The sequence below is a fragment of the Nematolebias whitei genome, chromosome 9 (assembly GCF_014905685.2).
Source record: "Nematolebias whitei isolate Nwh7 chromosome 9, NemWhi1, whole genome shotgun sequence".
In the NCBI taxonomy this organism is placed as follows: Eukaryota; Metazoa; Chordata; class Actinopteri; order Cyprinodontiformes; family Rivulidae; genus Nematolebias; species Nematolebias whitei.
In genome coordinates, this window is record NC_056506.1 from 25,113,820 (window position 1) to 25,131,183 (window position 17,364).

A 17,364-nucleotide genomic window follows, 5' to 3' on the forward strand; every position below is an offset into this window, starting at 1 on the left:
TATATATATATATATATATATGCATATAATAATAATAATAATTTTATAGTTATAGCTCTGAGATCTGCACTCCATGGAACTTGATGTTCTCCACTCTCTCCACTGTGTAGCCACTAATACTAAGGGGGGCATACTTATATCGTGACATACGAAAGTCCGTGACCATCTCTTTAGTTTTCTCCACATAAAGCAACAGATTGTTCTCCTTGCACCAACCCTCTAGATGTTTAAATTTATCTCTGTACACTGATTCCTCATTTCCATGTATGGCCCCCAACAACGTGGTGTCATCTGCAGACTTGAAAATCTGGTTCCCTTCAAATATGGCAACATAGTTGTGTGATAGCAGCATGAATAGCAGTGGGCTGAGAACACAGCCTTGAAGGTATCGAGTGCTCAGTGGAATGGAATTGGAGGGGGTTCTTATCAACATAAATAGTCTCTCGCAATCTCTGTCAGAAAGACCAAGATCCATAGACATGAGGCATTGTCCAGGCCAATCAGGTGGAGTTTCTCCATTAGTCCCGATGTATGCTCAATAATCCAGGTATATGACTCTTAACAAGGTTGAGTCAGGTCCTCTGGATGGATTCTTCTTTGTTGAAACATTTCGTCTTTTGTCCAAAAGACTTCTTCAGTCTGAGGAGCTGCAAGCAAACTGTCTTATAAACAGCACCTTCTCATGGCTCAACCAGTTTAAGTTGTCCATCGTTAAACAGGAGCGGGGGCCTCCGTGTTCAACTGTCCCACTCTTACATTGCTGTTATTGTATTACTCAGCCCTCTGTGAATAGCAAGCAGCTATCAGGGCACTGAGGATTGTTCATTAGACTGATTGTCCTTCCATTGCATGAACAACTACAGATAGTTTTGGTTGTCACCAGCAAACTGGTTGGTCCGCTATGAGAAGGTGCTGCTTATAAGACTGAGTTTGTTGCAGCTCCTCTGACTGAAGAAGTCTTCTGGATAAAAGCCAAAATGTTTCAACAAAGAAGAATCTGTCCAGAGGACCTGACTCAACCATGTTAGATTTCTCCATTAGTCTCTGGGGGACGATGGTATTAAACACTGAGCTGAAATCATTATACAGAATTCTGGCATAGGTTGGCAATTGTACTCAGGATGAGTGATGACTTGGTGCAAGATGGTGGATATTGCATTCTCAGACAAGCAGTTTGGAAGCTGGGCAAACTGAAATGTGTCAATGTGTTCAGTGAGGACTGAACTAGGCAAAAGGGCCTTCTCCTACTCCGCTCCTGTATACTGGAACAGCTTGCAAAAAGATCTGAATCTCTCGACATTAACTTCTCTAAGTGACTTTAAACAGCTGCTAAGTTCATGGCAAAAACCAATGCAGATAGTATTTTACATTGCTTTATGATGTAACTGTTTTTGTTTCAGATTTTTTTTATATCATGTCTTCCATTTACTATTTCATTTTATATGCTTTTTTATGATTGTCTACTATTGTCATCTGTGTTCTTTGTTTAAAACAGGTATTTCTTGTCAATGAGTCCTCGAGGCTTAATGAGACTAACTTGTATAAAGGTTGAATTGAATTGAAAATTGTTTATAGACAGGATACAACTGCATTTTTAGCCATTGGGACTATGGTGGATGTTTTGAAGCACCAAGGAATAATAAATGACTGAGGGAGATGTTAAATATGTCAGTCAGAACATCAGTCAGTCCTTCAGCACAGTCTCTGAGAACTTGTCCTAGGACATTGTTTGGACCTGCTGCTTTTTTGGGGTTGACCTCGCTAAGGTCAATGTCTGTCTTCTGAAAATTTTTAAAAACTGGTCTGACAGGCAGTAAAGAAGGTCATGCCCTTGTTAGATTCAATACTTCAGACTGTGTGCAAAGAAGCAGTTGAGCCAATGTGAAAGAGAGAGATCGTCTTGATAGGTTTAGTTTGTTTTGTGCAAGGTTTAATTTGAGGTGGGTAGGATGCTTGAGAGAAGCAGAGCGTGCTCTATTCACACAAGGCTAGAGCTGTTGGTCAGGCTACTTTTGTTGCTCTCTAAAATAGTTGTTGATTCAAGTATTTACAAATGTAGATGTTTAACAACCAGAATTCACCAGAATGCATGAAATGACATCTACTTAATTCAGAATTTCTAGGGATGGGCTCCCAGACCCTGGCATCGTTTGGTTTACAAATTAAGGACTTGTTTTGCAGTTTTAATCTCCGTTAAGAGCACTGACTACCCTGAATAGAGAGCTACCTTGACCTCTGCCCTGAAGGCTGCATCTCTGGCTGTCAGCAGCTTATACACCTCTGTAGTCATCTGGGGTTTATGTTTCCCCTGTGCTGTGGATGTTTTGACTACAGTGACATCCTCTGTACACTTGTGACATCCTCTGTATACTTTGCAATGCAGCTAGTTACTGTCTCAACATACTCCTCTTTATATCATCTCTCCCTGGGATGCTGCTGCCTTGATAATCTCCCAGTCATTGTGTCTGAATCAGTACTGAAGTGTAGAGACTGTACCCTCCGGTCAGATCCCAACTTGTTTTGTCGCTGGCCTACTGCACTTCAGAAGGGGTTTGTAAGCAGGCACCAACATGACAGAAAGGTGATTGGGGGGGGGGGGGGGGGGGGAGTAACCTTGTGTGCACCTGGAGTGTTTGTACACACCATGTTCCAAATCTTCTCTCCCCTGGTTTTAAAATTCACAAACTGTTGAACTTGGGGAGCACAGACGTTAGGGTTGGTGAGATTAAAGTCTCCAGCCATTGCAACAAAGCTGCCTCTGTGTTAATTCATAAGCTCACTGATGGCATCCTGTATCTCTCCCACTGCCTTTTTGGCATTAGTTTTAGTTGTGGCACTGAGAGGAATGTAAACAGCAGCTACTATCACTTCTCTCGGCAGATAGAATGGCTTGCATTTCACAACGAGGAACACTACAACTGAGAGCAGGGTTTTGTGGCTAACATGGCCTTAACACACCAGTCCTTTTTATGTAAATGCACAGTCCTCCACCCTGCTTCTTACTGGAATTAGCTGCATCTCTGTCTGCCCAGAATGATGCCATCCCCTACAGCTGAATGGTCTAGTCTGGTATTTTGTCATGGAGTCAATGTCGCTGTAAAAACTAACACACAACACTCTCTCCACACTCTGCAGGTGGCTTTTAACAGGCATGGTTTATCCAATTTGTTTATCCAGTGGAAAGCGTGGACTTGTTATTGCAGGTACATGATGAGAGTGTGGCTCGATCATATTGATAAAAGCAAGCGTGGCAGCAGGATGTAATGTGCCCATAGCAGCCGAAAATATTCCAGTAATGTACTTTGAGTGTTGCCAGCTCAGTGTTGGCGTGATGCAACCACAGCTATGCATGACCCATGATGCCAGTCCCTGTATACATGTATTAAGGTATTTTTAACATTTATGTAAAAATCTATAATATTAATTATCATTGAAACTTATCAGAGTCAGAGATTCTTTATTGTCATTCGCACCTCATGTGGTACATGTGGTGGAGTGAAATTATGTACACAGGGTCCCAGTTACATCCAACAATAAAATGTAAAAGAAAAACAATGATAACATTTAAGATATGAACAAAGAAAAACATAAACTAAAAATACACTAAGCACTAATAGCATAAAAACATTACGTCGAACATCAGCACAAACATGAAAATGAGTCTGTGTAAGCAGATGAGCATGCATGAACACATCAACATCGTAACAGATCAGCAGCAACATTGAAACAGATCAGCAGCAACATGATGTGATTTTTCACAGTGATTATTCTGGTTAGGGATTCATGAGTCTAACAGCCTCAGGGTAGAATCTGTTCCTCAGTCTCGTGGTTCTACACTTAATGCTCCTCAACCTCCTTCCTGAGGGGAGTGGGGCAAAAAGTGTGTGTGCTGGGTGAGTGGGGTCCTTCATGATGCAGGTGGCCCTCTTCCTGCATCTGGAGGTGTAGATGTCTGTGATGGTGGGGAGACTGACTCCAACAGTCTTCTTTGCAGCCTTCACCACTCTCTGCAAAGCTTTTCTTTCTGCAGCTGTGCAGCCTCCATGCCACATGTTGATGCTGGAGCACAGGATGCTCTCCACTGCACACCTGTAGAAGGAGGTGAGGACTGAGCTTCCCAGACCAGCTCGTCTCAGCCGCCTGAGGAAGTAGAGTCTCTGATGAGCTTTCTTGATCAGGCTGGTGGTGTTGTTGCTCCAGCTGAGGTTGTCGTTCATGTGTGCACCCAAGTACTTGTAGCTGGAGACCACTTCCGCTGCAGATCCTCTTATGTTCAGGGGGGTGTAGGTGTGTTTGTTCCTTCTGAAGTCCATAATCATCTCCTTTGTCTTCTTCACATTGATGTGAATGTTATTCTCTTTGCACCAACTCTCCAGGTGTTCCACCTCTTGCCTGTAGCTGGACTCATCATTGTTTGTGATGCATCCCACCACCGCTGTATCATCTGCAAACTTTACAATGTGACAACCTGGATGGGTAGCTGCACAATCATATGTGAGCAGAGTAAACAGGAGGGGGCTCAACACACATCCCTGAGGAGAGCCAGTGCTGAGGGTTATGGTGGAGGAGAAGTTGTGGATCCTCACTAACTGTGGTCTGTTTGTTAAGAAGTCTACTATCCAGTTGCAAATGGAGGGGCTTAGTCCTAGTGTGAATAGTTTGTCCATCAGGGTTTGGGGGATCATGGTGCTGAAGGCGGATGTGAAGTCCACAAAGAGCATACGGACGTTAGAGTCTTTCTGCTCCAGGTGGTTGAACGCAGTGTGGACCACAGAGGAGATGGCATCCTCTGTTGATCGGTTCTCACGGTATGCATACTGATGAGGGTCCTCGTTGATGTTGATGGTTGTTTTGATGTGAGTCATGACCAGTTTTTCAAAGCATTTAGCGACTATCGGGGTGAGGTCAACTGGCCGATAGTCATTCAGACCAGTCGCTGTACAGCATTTTGGGACTGGGATGATGGTGGCAGTCTTCAGGCAGGTGGGAACTGTCTCCAGGGTAAGCTAAGTGTTAAAGATGTCTGCCAGCACCTCGCAGAGCTGATCAGCACATTCCTTCAACACTTTTCCAGGGATGTTGTCTGGGCCCGTTGCCTTGTGCGGATTAATACTCCTGAAAGTACTCCTTACTTCAGCTGAGGTCACGCTGAGATGCTCTTCATCCGGTGGTGAGGTGAGTCTGGTGCTGGGTGGTCTATTCGGGTCTTCAAAGCGTGCATAGAACTTGTTGAGGGCATCAGGCAGAGATGGGTCTTTGGGTCATTGTTTGCTCCTTCCTTTATAATCTTTTATGCACTTAATGCCCCTCCACATGCTCCGAGGGTCTTGTGAGATGAATTGACCCTATCAAAATAATCCTATCAAATAACCCTATCAAAATAATAATAAATTGTCAAAATAATTTAACTACGTTAACTGCAATTTATCACCATTTGTGACTAAAATGTGGCTGGATTTAAAATTGAAGTCTGACATTTTAAACTAAAGCTAAAATAACAACATTTGGACTTACTGAATTGTTTTTCTCGGCATCCAGTCATAGCAAAACTTAATTCTTGCTGCTTCAGTAAGACATCATTCATTCAACCTTTATGTATACAGGTTAATTCTACTGAGCCTTGGGGACTCATTTACAAGAGAGACCTGATCAACCTTAACCAAAGTCATTTGGCAACAATAATAATAAAACATTGTATTTTTTTGCATGCAGAGTTATCTCAACAAGATTAAAAAAACTGTTTAAAAACTTAGGAGGAAATAAAGGTCATACATTTGCTGTAATCTAAGGGACATATCTTTTGGGAAGCAAATTGTCTTTATTTCCTGCAGAGATATATGAATCTCAAGCATAATGATGGTCAGACCAACCATCACTCCTTCTTCTTCTTCTTCTTTCGACTTTTCCCTCTCCAGGGGTCGCCACAGCGAGTCATCCTCCTCCACCTCACTCTGTTCTCTGCATCCTCTGTCCTCACCCCAACTACTTTCATGTCCTCTCTAACTGCATCCATATTTCTCCTCTTTGTCTTTTTCCTGGCAGCTGCATTTCTAACATCCTTCTACCAATATACTCATGTTCCCTCCACTTGACATGTCCAAACCATCTCAGTCTGGACTCCCTAACTTTATCTCCCAGTTGTTAAACCTGTGCTGTACCTCTGATGGTCTCATTCCTAATCTTATCCAGCCTTGTCACTCCTAAGGAGAACCTTAGCATCTTCATTTCTGCCACTTCCAGTTCTTTCTCCTGTCTTTTTGTCATTGCCACTGTCTCCAGACCATACAATATTGCTGATCTCACCACTGTCTTGTAAACTTTTCCTTTGACCTTTGCTGACACCTTTTTGTAGACCAATCATCACTCCAACACTGAAAAATGACAGCTGAGTCACAACAATATACAGTCTTTGTAATCATTTCATTTACGTTTGAGTTGAAATAAAGTCAGTGGTTGATATGATGTAGGGTTGTGTATATATCTTAATAGTTACCTTTTTAGCTTCAGGAATTATCAGTATCATTTGTTAAGCTAAAACCTAACTAAAAGTCACTAATTAACTAAATGTATATGTCCTCTATTAATCTGTACTTCCTGTGTTTTAGGATCGAATCTACTGGACAGACAGAGACAAGGCAGCAGTTTTTATGGCAAATAGACTGACCGGTCAAGATGTCCAAGCTCTGGCTGAAAACCTCAATGACCCCCATGACATTGTGGTTTTCCACCAGCTCCGACAACCACAAGGTTTGTATACATGCGGGTCACACTCTCTGTTGTGGCTTTAATGTGATATCACCTCACCTTTGTGTGACGGGTTATTAACCTTTATGACAAAGTTTCTTCAGTGTTACCGTGCCAATCCAGAGTCATGGTCAGTGCCCTGAGACGACTTCTGTTGTGACTTGGCACTCTATAAAAAAACTGAATTGAATTGAATTGAACCTTTTTGATTAAAACACTCAAAGCTCAGCGACAGTAGGATGTTCAAACATCAGTCGCAATCCAGGGTTGTCTAACAGTTCCATCCAGCCAACCATAATTCTGAATTGTATGTGTGATGTGTTTTCTTTCTTATGGTTGGTGTTCGTAATAAATGAATGAAGGAATTTAATGAATTTACTTATAAAATAGTGCATTTACAATACAAAACAAAGCAAACAAAAATTGAATAAGCTGAAGATCAAACTTTTTTGTCTATACCATGGCCTATTTAAAATTTTATAAAGAAGATCAATACGCAATACGATACACACAATACAATATACAATAAACCGATCTTAAAGACCTCAGTCTTCACATACTGATTATTATCATCCTAACTCGATGACTTGATTTCAATGATGAAACACCACAAAATCCCATAAATGTCATTTAATTTTCATTGTTATATAACTTAATAACATCAAATCATTTTTTCCAAACATCTATTAACTTTTTACTGTTCTTATTAATGGGGTCAGTGCAGTGTCTGAAGTATTGCTGACTCTGTGCTGGTCCGATGATGAAGAGGAAGCTGAGCTGTAAGGTGAAGCTCTCTGTTTACTGGTCTGTCTACGTTCCTACCATCACCTATGGTCACAAACTCTGGGAAGTGACAGAAAGAATAGATCACGGATAAAAGTGGTTGAAATGAGTTTCCCCCACAGGGTAGCTGGCCTCTCAATAGGGTGAGGAGTTCAGTTATCCAGGAGAGACTCAGAGTAGAACTGCTGCTCCTCCACATCAAGAGGAGCCAGTTGAGGTGGTTTGGGCATCTGGTAAGGATGCTCCCTGGGCACCTCTCTAGGGAGTTGCTCCGGACATGTCTGACTGGAAGGAGACCCCAGGGAAGACCCAGAACACACTGGAGGGACTATGTCTCTCTGTTGGCCTGGGAACTCCTTGGGGTCCTTCCAGAAGAGCTGGAAGAGGTGGCTGTGGAAAGAGATGTAAGGGCCTCCCTGCTCAAGCTGCTGCCCCCACAACCCAACTCCAGAACAAGCTGAAGATAATGGAGAGATAGATGGATACTCTTACTAATCCTTTTCTAACAATCCCTGTACTAAATATGTAATGATAATCTCCAAACATTTTATGTTTTAACATAGAAGTTACAAAATATCCATCCATTATCTTTTACCCGCTTCTTCCATTTTGGGTCACGGGGGTCGCCAGTGCCCATGTCCAGCAATCACTGTGCGAGGGGCGGGGTACACCCTGGACAGGTCTCAAGTCCATCACAGGGACACATAGAGACAAACAACCATTCACTCTCTCACTCAAACCTAGGGACAATTTAGAGTTAATTTTCAAAAAATAAATAATTTAAATTTTATATAACTTTTGTCCCAATAATCAGCTTTGTGAAATACCACATCTTCTTTAGGTTGTTTTTAATTTTATTTTCTTACAACTGGATTTTTATATTTTCCTGACTGCATTTACAATTCAGTCATTGTGCATTATTAGTTCTGGGAATTTACAAAAATAACAACAACAAGAAAGAAAAATCAATGGGTCTTAAAAGTTAGTCTCTAAAAACATTTAAAACTCTTAGAGATTTGATTTCAGAATGTTTAAAGACTGAGGTTACAAGTGTGCCACACAAGTTTGATCAGAATATCTAATTAATCCATCCAGTCTTCATTCAGACCACTAATATCTACTTTGTATCCTTTCATGTTCAGATTGCTTTGGGACCCATGAAAACATTACTTCTAAACAGCTTCAATAACAGGGTGGAGCTGTATGTAACAAAGTTAAATTAAAGTATTGTTAGTGACAACACAGTTGTATGTGTTGTCAATTGTCCTGTCTAAATAAAGGTTGAATGAATGAAAATTATATTTCTAAATTTGCTTTCACAAAATAAGACTGCTGAAAGATTTCAGCAGTTTTCATAGTGGGAAGAATGAATTCTGACAATTCATATGTGTCTCTAAATCTGTCACCTCCCTGTGTATTTTAACCACAGCTGTGCAATTCTCCATGTCTTTATGTTTCTCTGTGTTACTGTTTCCAGGCCCTGACAGCTGCAATCTGGGCATTGTAGCCAATGGAGGCTGCGAGTATTTGTGTTTGAAAGCACCACAAATCACAGAGCACTCGCCAAAATACACCTGTGCCTGTCCAAACGGACAGGATCTGGGCCCCGACATGAGGGGCTGTGTGCCAGGTAAACTTGTTTATAAGTTTCTAATTGAAGATACTGTGTATATCATTTGTATGTGTGTAGAGAGCAGAGCATCGCATGACTGATGTTGTGATTGTTGAAGGAAGATTAACAGAGCGCTACGTTACTAATGCTAGGTTGAAACCACATATTCTATGGTGACCAGTCCCTGGAACAATGTCCACTCCACAACTGTTAGTGGAAGTGGTGGAGAGTGGGGGAGAGTGGGGGAGAGTTCAGTAGGCAGGGCGCTCGGTTCTGTTGACAGGGTGGGGCGCCCTACTTGGATAATGGTAAGGGAGACACTGGTACTACAGTTACCTCCCATAGCCCTTAAGGTTAATTGAAGATTTTAAATGGTTCCAGGTTTCAGTGTGAGCCCGAGTTAGGATAAGAACAATTAAGGATAGAACAATTGTCGCCTAAGGCAACAGAATTCATGCACAATCCATCACTGCACTGGCTCCCCTGCATGTACCCATATTCCCCCACTCAGGCCTCCAGCTAGGCCCTCACCCCACCGGGAGCTTCGAGTAGGGAGAGCAGTGTTTCCTCTACCATTATACAAGCGGGGCCCCCCGTCAACAGAACCGAGCGCCCCACCTACTGAACCGAACTGCGTGCACACCCCCACCTGTCGGCAATGAGATAGCGCATGAGTACAAACAGCGCGCAGCTCAGATGTGTCTCTGTCTCTTCCCCCCACCCCCTCGCTCGAAAACTGTTGGTGCAAACAGCGCACAGCTCAGACATGTTCTCCCCCACTACCTCCACCCGGTTGATAAAAAAGATGAACGTCCCGCCATGACAATTTATCTAGGGGAAACACTGGAGGGTATTATGTAGGCGATGTGCCCAGGGTTCCTGTCATGGTCCAAGTTTAGGTTTGGCAGTCGGGGTTAAGTTTAGGGTCAAAGGGTGGGGTTATGGTCAGGATTTGATTTAAAGACAAAGATCAGAGGGTTAGGTTTAGAGAAAAGGGTCCTGGGTTAGGTGTAGCAGTCTGGGTTAGATTTAGGGTTGGTTTAGGGTCAGGTCTCTGGGTTAGGTTTAGGGATAGAGTTAAGGACCAACAGAAGTGTTCTAATGGCCTGATGACCTGTCCAGTGTGCGCCCCGCCTCCCGTTCAGTGTTAGCGGCAGATGGAAACCTTCTCCCTGTGACACTAAAGGAGACATTTCACTGAGCTGTGACTTGTTGGTGAACAGTTATCATGAGGGAGTCTCCAGAATGTCTTGCAACAGTCGCTGGGCTTCTCAGATTTTTTCATGAGTGTGTCATCCTGTCACTTGATTTTGAACAAATTCAAAAGGTTTGTGCAAGAAATGTTCTTTCAAAATAATAACAGAGTACATGCAGGTGTCTCAAACTGATCTTGCACCCATCTGAGTTTTGTCACTGAATCTTGCTGCCTCAGGAGCACTACAACTTTTGACACATGCTTGAACACTCTTCTCTAACAGAAAATACTTGGAAAAAAAAAAGGTTTCCTTCATGCTGAGGTGCTTATGATGTGGGTGGAGGTGGATTTAAAAAAACAATGTGCAGTTTTGGAAGGTGTGCACATGAAAATAGGCTGTAATTTTTCAAAAACTGGTTGTGCAAAATATGTCCACATGGCTTGGTCAGTTGATCACAATTACTCAGAAATCAATAAAACAACAAAGAGAAATTAACTTATTTTCTTGCAATTTTCTTTCAATCAATTGAGTCAACTAGTCTCTCCCAGTTGCAGCCCAGTAATATACCACCTTAAACAGGATCATGCAGGTACAAAAAATGGATAAATGGACTGAGAGCAGTTCTGCTAATTTCGCAGATTCTACCTCACACAATGTAAAGTAAAATACATTTACTTTTACAAATGTAAATATAAATTTAATTTCATTTTAACAACCGTAAGACATTTTTCAATTTATACTAAACAAGAAACTTCTTATACAATTAAAGTGACAGTAGGTGATAGTTTGGCAAATTAGTACAGACATACAATTTTTGCCTCGTCAAACTATCTCTCTCTCATTTCTATGTAAATGAAAGTTTATAAATTATTTTGACAACAAGTTGCAATAAACAACTGAATTAAGTTCCTTACAATTTGTCTGTTTATGTGTGGACAGCACTAATCATTTCTTGATTTAGATACATTTTATGTTTGAATGAATTGTGAATGATTCAGCAAACCAAAGAAAATACAAAAATTCCTCTGAAAATAGGAACAAGGACTGAAAACAAGTGGGGAAAAAACAATGTTCAAAAACAAAAACTCCTGAAATTATATTTCTGAAAACAACTTGTAAAAATAAAATTTTAAAACGTTTTTTTTTTTCAGTTGCTTCCTTCTCAGGGGGTTGACACAGCAAACAAATATACACAAAAGTTGTGCCGATTGTGTTTCATCAGGGGCTTTTTCTAACGCAACCTGGGCTCAAACTGGCAGCTTTTGGATTACATGATTGTGGCTCTGACCACCAAGCTACAGCGACCCTTTAGAACACTCTGAGGATGTAAAATATTCAGAAAACAAGTGGTGTTTTAAAATTTTTGCGCAGTACTCTAGCGTTTTGGATAACTACATTAACATTGTTTGAACCCACTTATTTCCATTTCTCCATCTAAAACATAACTTTTGTCTCAGCAGCACCCAGAAATGACATGACAGCAACGTCTGTACCTCCCTCTGGATTTTCACCTGACACCAGAACAAATGTCCCTGAAGGCACCGCTCCGTCCTCAGGGGTATTGTCACTGGCCGATGCTGTCCCCCACTTGGCCACAGCTCCCTCTGCTCTCCCTGAGTCTTTCACGCTCCTCAACACACTGCAGCCTCTGTCATCACAGGAGTCTCTGGGCTCCCACTCCACAGACACATCCTTGGTCATCTCCACCACACCTGCCGGAGACAGCAGCATCTCACAACACTGTAAGTGGGGCGTGAACTGAAAATAACCTTGACAGGTCAAATCTGGAAGTGGATTCCTTAAAGCAAAATTGTCCTTCACAGTAAGATAAATAGATGTGGTGTATGATACAGGCTCATTTCTTTTTTAAGAAAAGGAAATGTCTGGTAGCAGGGTTTCACTGAGTCTGAATCACTTTGAGACTTATGTTTTACTCCTCCTCAGTCATTCATTGTGACCCTAAATGGGACATTGTCTCTAATTTTGTCTGCCTCCTAATCCCCATGCCATGTGTGGTTCTACTCATAATGCAGCCAACAGCTCCCCCTTACCTTTTTCGATAATGTTAATGTGAGGATTCTCACATAGGCAGCTGTACTCTCTTACTAAATAGCTTTTTTTTTTTTTCATTAATTGTGCTTTATGTGGGATGATTGGGTGTGGGGGCTGCATGTCTGGAAGAAATAAATGCTGCTTCTGTCCTGTATGTGTTGTTAGCTATGTTGAATGCAAATTATTCAAACATGATATTGTAACCATATAGAGAAAATAGACCTTTCTGGGTGGAGTGTGTATGTTCTCTTATTGCATGCATGGGTTTTCTTTGGGTACATGACATGATTTAACCTTTTTTGTTTTTCTCCGGGAACTCCAGTTTCATCCCACAGACCAAAAATATTCATGTTATGCTGATTGGTAACTCTAAATTGTCCCTAGGTGTGAGTAAGTGTGGTTGATTGCCTCTGTGTCCCTGTGATGGACTGGAGACCTGTCCAGGGTGTCCCCCGCCTCTCACACAGTGATGGCTGGACATGGGCACTAGTAGCCCTCGCAATCTGGAAAGGAAGAAGTGGATAAAGTTGATGGATGGATGGATGGATGGATGGATGGATGGATGGATGGATGGATGGATGGATGGATGGATGGATGGATATTATAAAATGTAGGCGTAGTGTTAAAGTTAGTACATGCAATGTTAGAATCAGAATCAGCTTTATTGTCATTGCACTGAATCACAACAAAATTACATTTCAGTCCAGCTCGTCTGAGAAAACATAAACAAACAGACATGGGGAGACGGAGGTGGCTGAGGCTGCGGCCTTTGAAAGGTGCTGCCCTTTTCGTTTAGATAAGAAAAAGATAAACACGAGGGGAGAGGAGCCATAAAATAAATCATATTTCACACTGTGTTCTTGATGGACAAAGTGTGAGAGTTGGAAATAAAAAGACCATACCAAAACAGCAACATACTGATGACACAGACATATCCATGTGGAGTGGGTGGGGGTGGGGGTGAGGGTCCCAGCAAAGGTTGTCCAGTGAGCGACACAGCCATTGGCGCCTTTGCATCTCATAGGTTGCTGCACTGGGGGGTGGGGGCAAAGCCAACGAAGGTGTGAATTTGAGGAAAACTAGTCCGTCAGCACTGTCCAGAGCACCCCCCACCCCCCAGCCATAGTCCTGAAAAGAGGTGGTGCAGTGTTTATCAGCTGGCTCGGTAGAGCTCTGAATCAGGTCCATGTCCCTGGGGAGTGGAACGGGGAGGGGAGGGGGGAAGCAGAGCATCTTGTTTCCATAACATCCAGGAGAAAATGAGATAGTTAACCTTCCAAAGTCAATGTGGGGGGAGCCAGATTCAGATATCAACATTTGTTTTGGGTCAGGCCGAGCTCTGTTAATTTCCATCTGCCTTTACAGTCTCGCTAGTACACCTCATGGTGACTCCAAACAGACAAATTGTGATTACATACATCGAGTTGAGCTTACAACTTCTCCAAGATCCATTCCTTCCCGCCATCGAGATTCAGGAGCCGCAAGTAGCTGCGATTCTCTGCAAGAGTCGCGCCCAGCTTACAGCTCGGCTCACGCAGCATTTGAGTCTGAGTGTTGCCAAGCATGACACATTCCTTCACACATGCCAGGCAGCTTAACAATGGCCAGAGCAGCTGCTGATGTTTTCCGAATTTGTCGGTAAGCCAGGTAACCACCAATCCCTAAAAGCAGAATCCTGTTATCATAAATCCTATTATGTACATGCAGGAGGACTCTCCCTCTCCCTGTCTTCTTGAAAAAAAATTTGATCAATTGCGTTGAGAGACCAGCCGACCAGATCCATTGTTTACAATTTGGAATATATGCAAAAAGAGGCTCTGAAAAAGGTTCACAGGACAAAGAGCATTGCAGGGATGGAGCAGGAGGAAGAAGTGTCTGCCTTCACCAAGGGCAAGCAGAAAAAGAAGTGTTGCATTTACTACATCTTTCATTTAATCTTGCTTTTTTTCCTCCATCATTCATAAAGCTGTCTCTCTTTGTAAAACACTTTTACAAATTACATTTTTCCACTCACTGAGTTTCTTCTGGTGATATAAAGGAAATCAAAACAACGCTGGACTATACAGGCATGGTCGCTTTTTCTCTCTCCATCTTTCTCATAAAGATGATCATCCTCTCACTAACATCTTCTAACTGCTCTTTTCAGCTGGAAGCGAGAATTTCCTCCTTGGTGAGAACCTGACCGTGGCTGTTCTGGGAGTGGTCATTCCTATTGGTAAGCCACCTGCAGCATCCTATTCTGTGTTTGTCGTTTCACAACAAAAGCCTGTAGTGCTACAGCTGGTTACCTGCAGCCTCTGACCACAGTTCATGTCCATCAACACTAATCTTCTTTTGCTGTGAACATGATGAAAGAAGGCGTCTTCACTGAATCATGTTTTGTGCGTCTGACATTTCTGCCACTTTGCTACATCTTTCACCAAACACTGTTGTTGTTGTTGGGTCTGCTTTAGCAAGGACTTTTAGTCAGCAGTAGTTAGCATGCTGTAACAGTAAAGGTTATTTATTTAATCCTAAATTAGCAAAAAAACAAAAACAAATAGTTAATATTTTGGATTTCCACAAAAACTTGCTATTAGATTTAGTTAGCTTTAGCTACCTTTTGTTAAGCTAATTACACAATATTCTTGCGATAGTTCAGATCTTTTGAAATGAAGTTCAGTGGAAATATTTTGTGCAATTTATATCTTATCAGCTGTAGACAACTTTTTGAGGGTTTAATTCTAAATTGGATGAGTAGCTATCAACTGTATGAACGGAGCGAAGAACAAATGATTCCAGTTTATGCAAATAAGCTGTTCCACAGCCATCAGTTTCACAATACACAGTTATTCTAGCAAAAATATCTTTCTGCTGATATTCATGGATACCTCTGGAACCAAATAAACAGTTCTGTGTATTGTCAAGTCTTCAGTTTCATAAGAATGGTGGAAATAGAAAAATAGTTTTATTGTATTGTTCATTATGCAACATGTTTGTTTGTTTTTTCTTACTTAACTTGAAGTCCTATTTAAACACATTTGGTTATGAAAAATATACATATTTTACTAATTAATCAGTCTGTCTAGAAAATCTCATTATACATCCTGAATATGTGCCAAACTGAAATTGAACTAAGGGACAGTTCACTTCAGATGCTCTGTACTCATCATGCTTGTAGGAAAAGGCCAAACTGCTGACTGAGAAGAAAAGAGTGTAAATAAAGCTTAACATCCTAAACATTATTAATGTTAAATAATAGTAAAATACAATGTTTATTTGAGGCTATGAGATTGTATGGTGATGTTCATATTTTGCTCCCTGAGGATGCAAACGAACTAAACCTTAATGTTGATTATTGTTTAGTAAGAAATTTGTTAGTTTTCTTTGACCCAAACCGAGCCACCAACACAACCTTTACACTGCTGTCCCTCCCCCCTCTGTCCTCTGCATGCTTGTTGTTCTCCTCTCTGTGCCTCTCACCTCACTCATTGAACTCGTTATGCCTCGTTAACGCTCCCCCTTCCCATGTCCCCACCGCTGTGTGTTAAACGCATGCAGTTCCTATCGTTGCCACAGTGGTGTTTGGCCTGGTCTGCGCCGGAGTCTACCTGGTTTGGCGGAACTGGAGGCGCAACTCCACCAAGAGCATGAACTTTGACAACCCCGTCTACCGCAAAACCACCGGCGAGAGCGAGGAGGACGAGATTCACATTGGAAGGACTGACGCCATGGGGCACCACGTGCACCACCACCCGTTTCCTCAGGGAGTCAGCATGGGAGTTATAGGAGCTGGAGGCGCCACCTGCCCGCAGTTCATTGCCCTGCCACTAGGGGGAAGCATGCCCGATCCAGGGACTCACTGGTACACGGAGCAGCCCATGCTCTCCACGGCAAAGTGACCACCCACCCCACTCCCAGAGGCCACTGTTGGTGAAGACGGCATCTCAAGCACACAGTAAGGGCGGAGAAGGACTGGACAAGCTTAGGGAAGTGATGGACAACATATCAAGAAATGCAGCCATTCACAGCCATGTCGGAGGCCAAATTTGATTTAAAAAAATTAACTTCACTAAAAATTGTTCAGTAACATAATTGCTTAGAAAAGAAAACCATGCCTTTTACTGAGATGGAAATGGATCTATTTTTCCTCTAGAAAGTGCTGAGAGTTAATTACAACATAATTAATGTGTGCCAGTGTGCTCCTGACTTTGACCTACGCTTGAAATGGAGTTAAACTGGTTTGTTTATACCTTTTCTATTGAAATTTAAGTGAGATGTGTGTGTGTGTGTTACATTTAATGAATTGGTTGTTGGGAGGGTTTTTTTGTGTGTGTTTTTTATTTTGTCCATGACATATTAATTTAGGTGTTGAGTTATTCCTGGTTGGCAGTGGAGACATGGGACAGCTGCTGAGGAAGGAAGAGCTCTGAAACTGGAATAGGCCGAGTGCTGGTGAGACAATCTATACAGATTTGTGTTTGACTCAGTTACATACGTTGGTACTTGAGTTTTATTGTGTTGTAAACATTTTTGTTAATAAGTTTCTGTGGTTGAGAGGCGGGCCTTTCATGATTTGTTACCCAAGGCTCCATCTACACCACTTCAGATATTCTTACAAACAGATTTTCTTCTGTCCAGAGTTGTTGGTGACAAAAACACAAATTATATTTAAAAAAAGTCAGAAGACAATAAACTAAAATCATAGAACATTTAAAGACTAAATTAACTTATGCTGGCATAAATGTCAATGAGAACAAACTTGCTTTTACAAGAGATTTAGAAACAGGAAGTGAAGAGGCCTGTCTAATGTTGGAAGGCAAACTGTTCCAAAGTTTGTGAGCCACAATTGAAAAAGCTCCTCTGAGCATCAACCTAGTTTTTGAGACAACAAAAAGCAGCTAATCAGATGACCGTAGTGCAGAACCATAGGGTTGAAGTAAGTTGGAGAGATGCAGTGGTGCTAGGCCATTGAGGCCTTTAAAAATCAACAGGAAA

The 17,364-nt window shown here is 41.9% G+C and overlaps 1 protein-coding gene across 1 annotated transcript in view; it reads left to right on the forward strand.

Moving 5' to 3' along the window:
* Positions 1-16,481, forward strand: part of LOC119414933 (low-density lipoprotein receptor-related protein 8) — a 98,615-nt gene extending 82,134 nt beyond the window's left edge. The window contains exons 13-17 of the mRNA XM_037682051.1: positions 6,606-6,747; positions 9,005-9,157; positions 11,793-12,077; positions 14,534-14,602; positions 15,928-16,481. Of these exons, the coding sequence (XP_037537979.1) occupies positions 6,606-6,747; positions 9,005-9,157; positions 11,793-12,077; positions 14,534-14,602; positions 15,928-16,268 (990 nt within the window). The 3' untranslated portion in view covers positions 16,269-16,481. The remainder of the gene's footprint in view (positions 1-6,605; positions 6,748-9,004; positions 9,158-11,792; positions 12,078-14,533; positions 14,603-15,927) is intronic.
* The last annotated feature ends 883 nt before the right edge of the window (positions 16,482-17,364 follow it).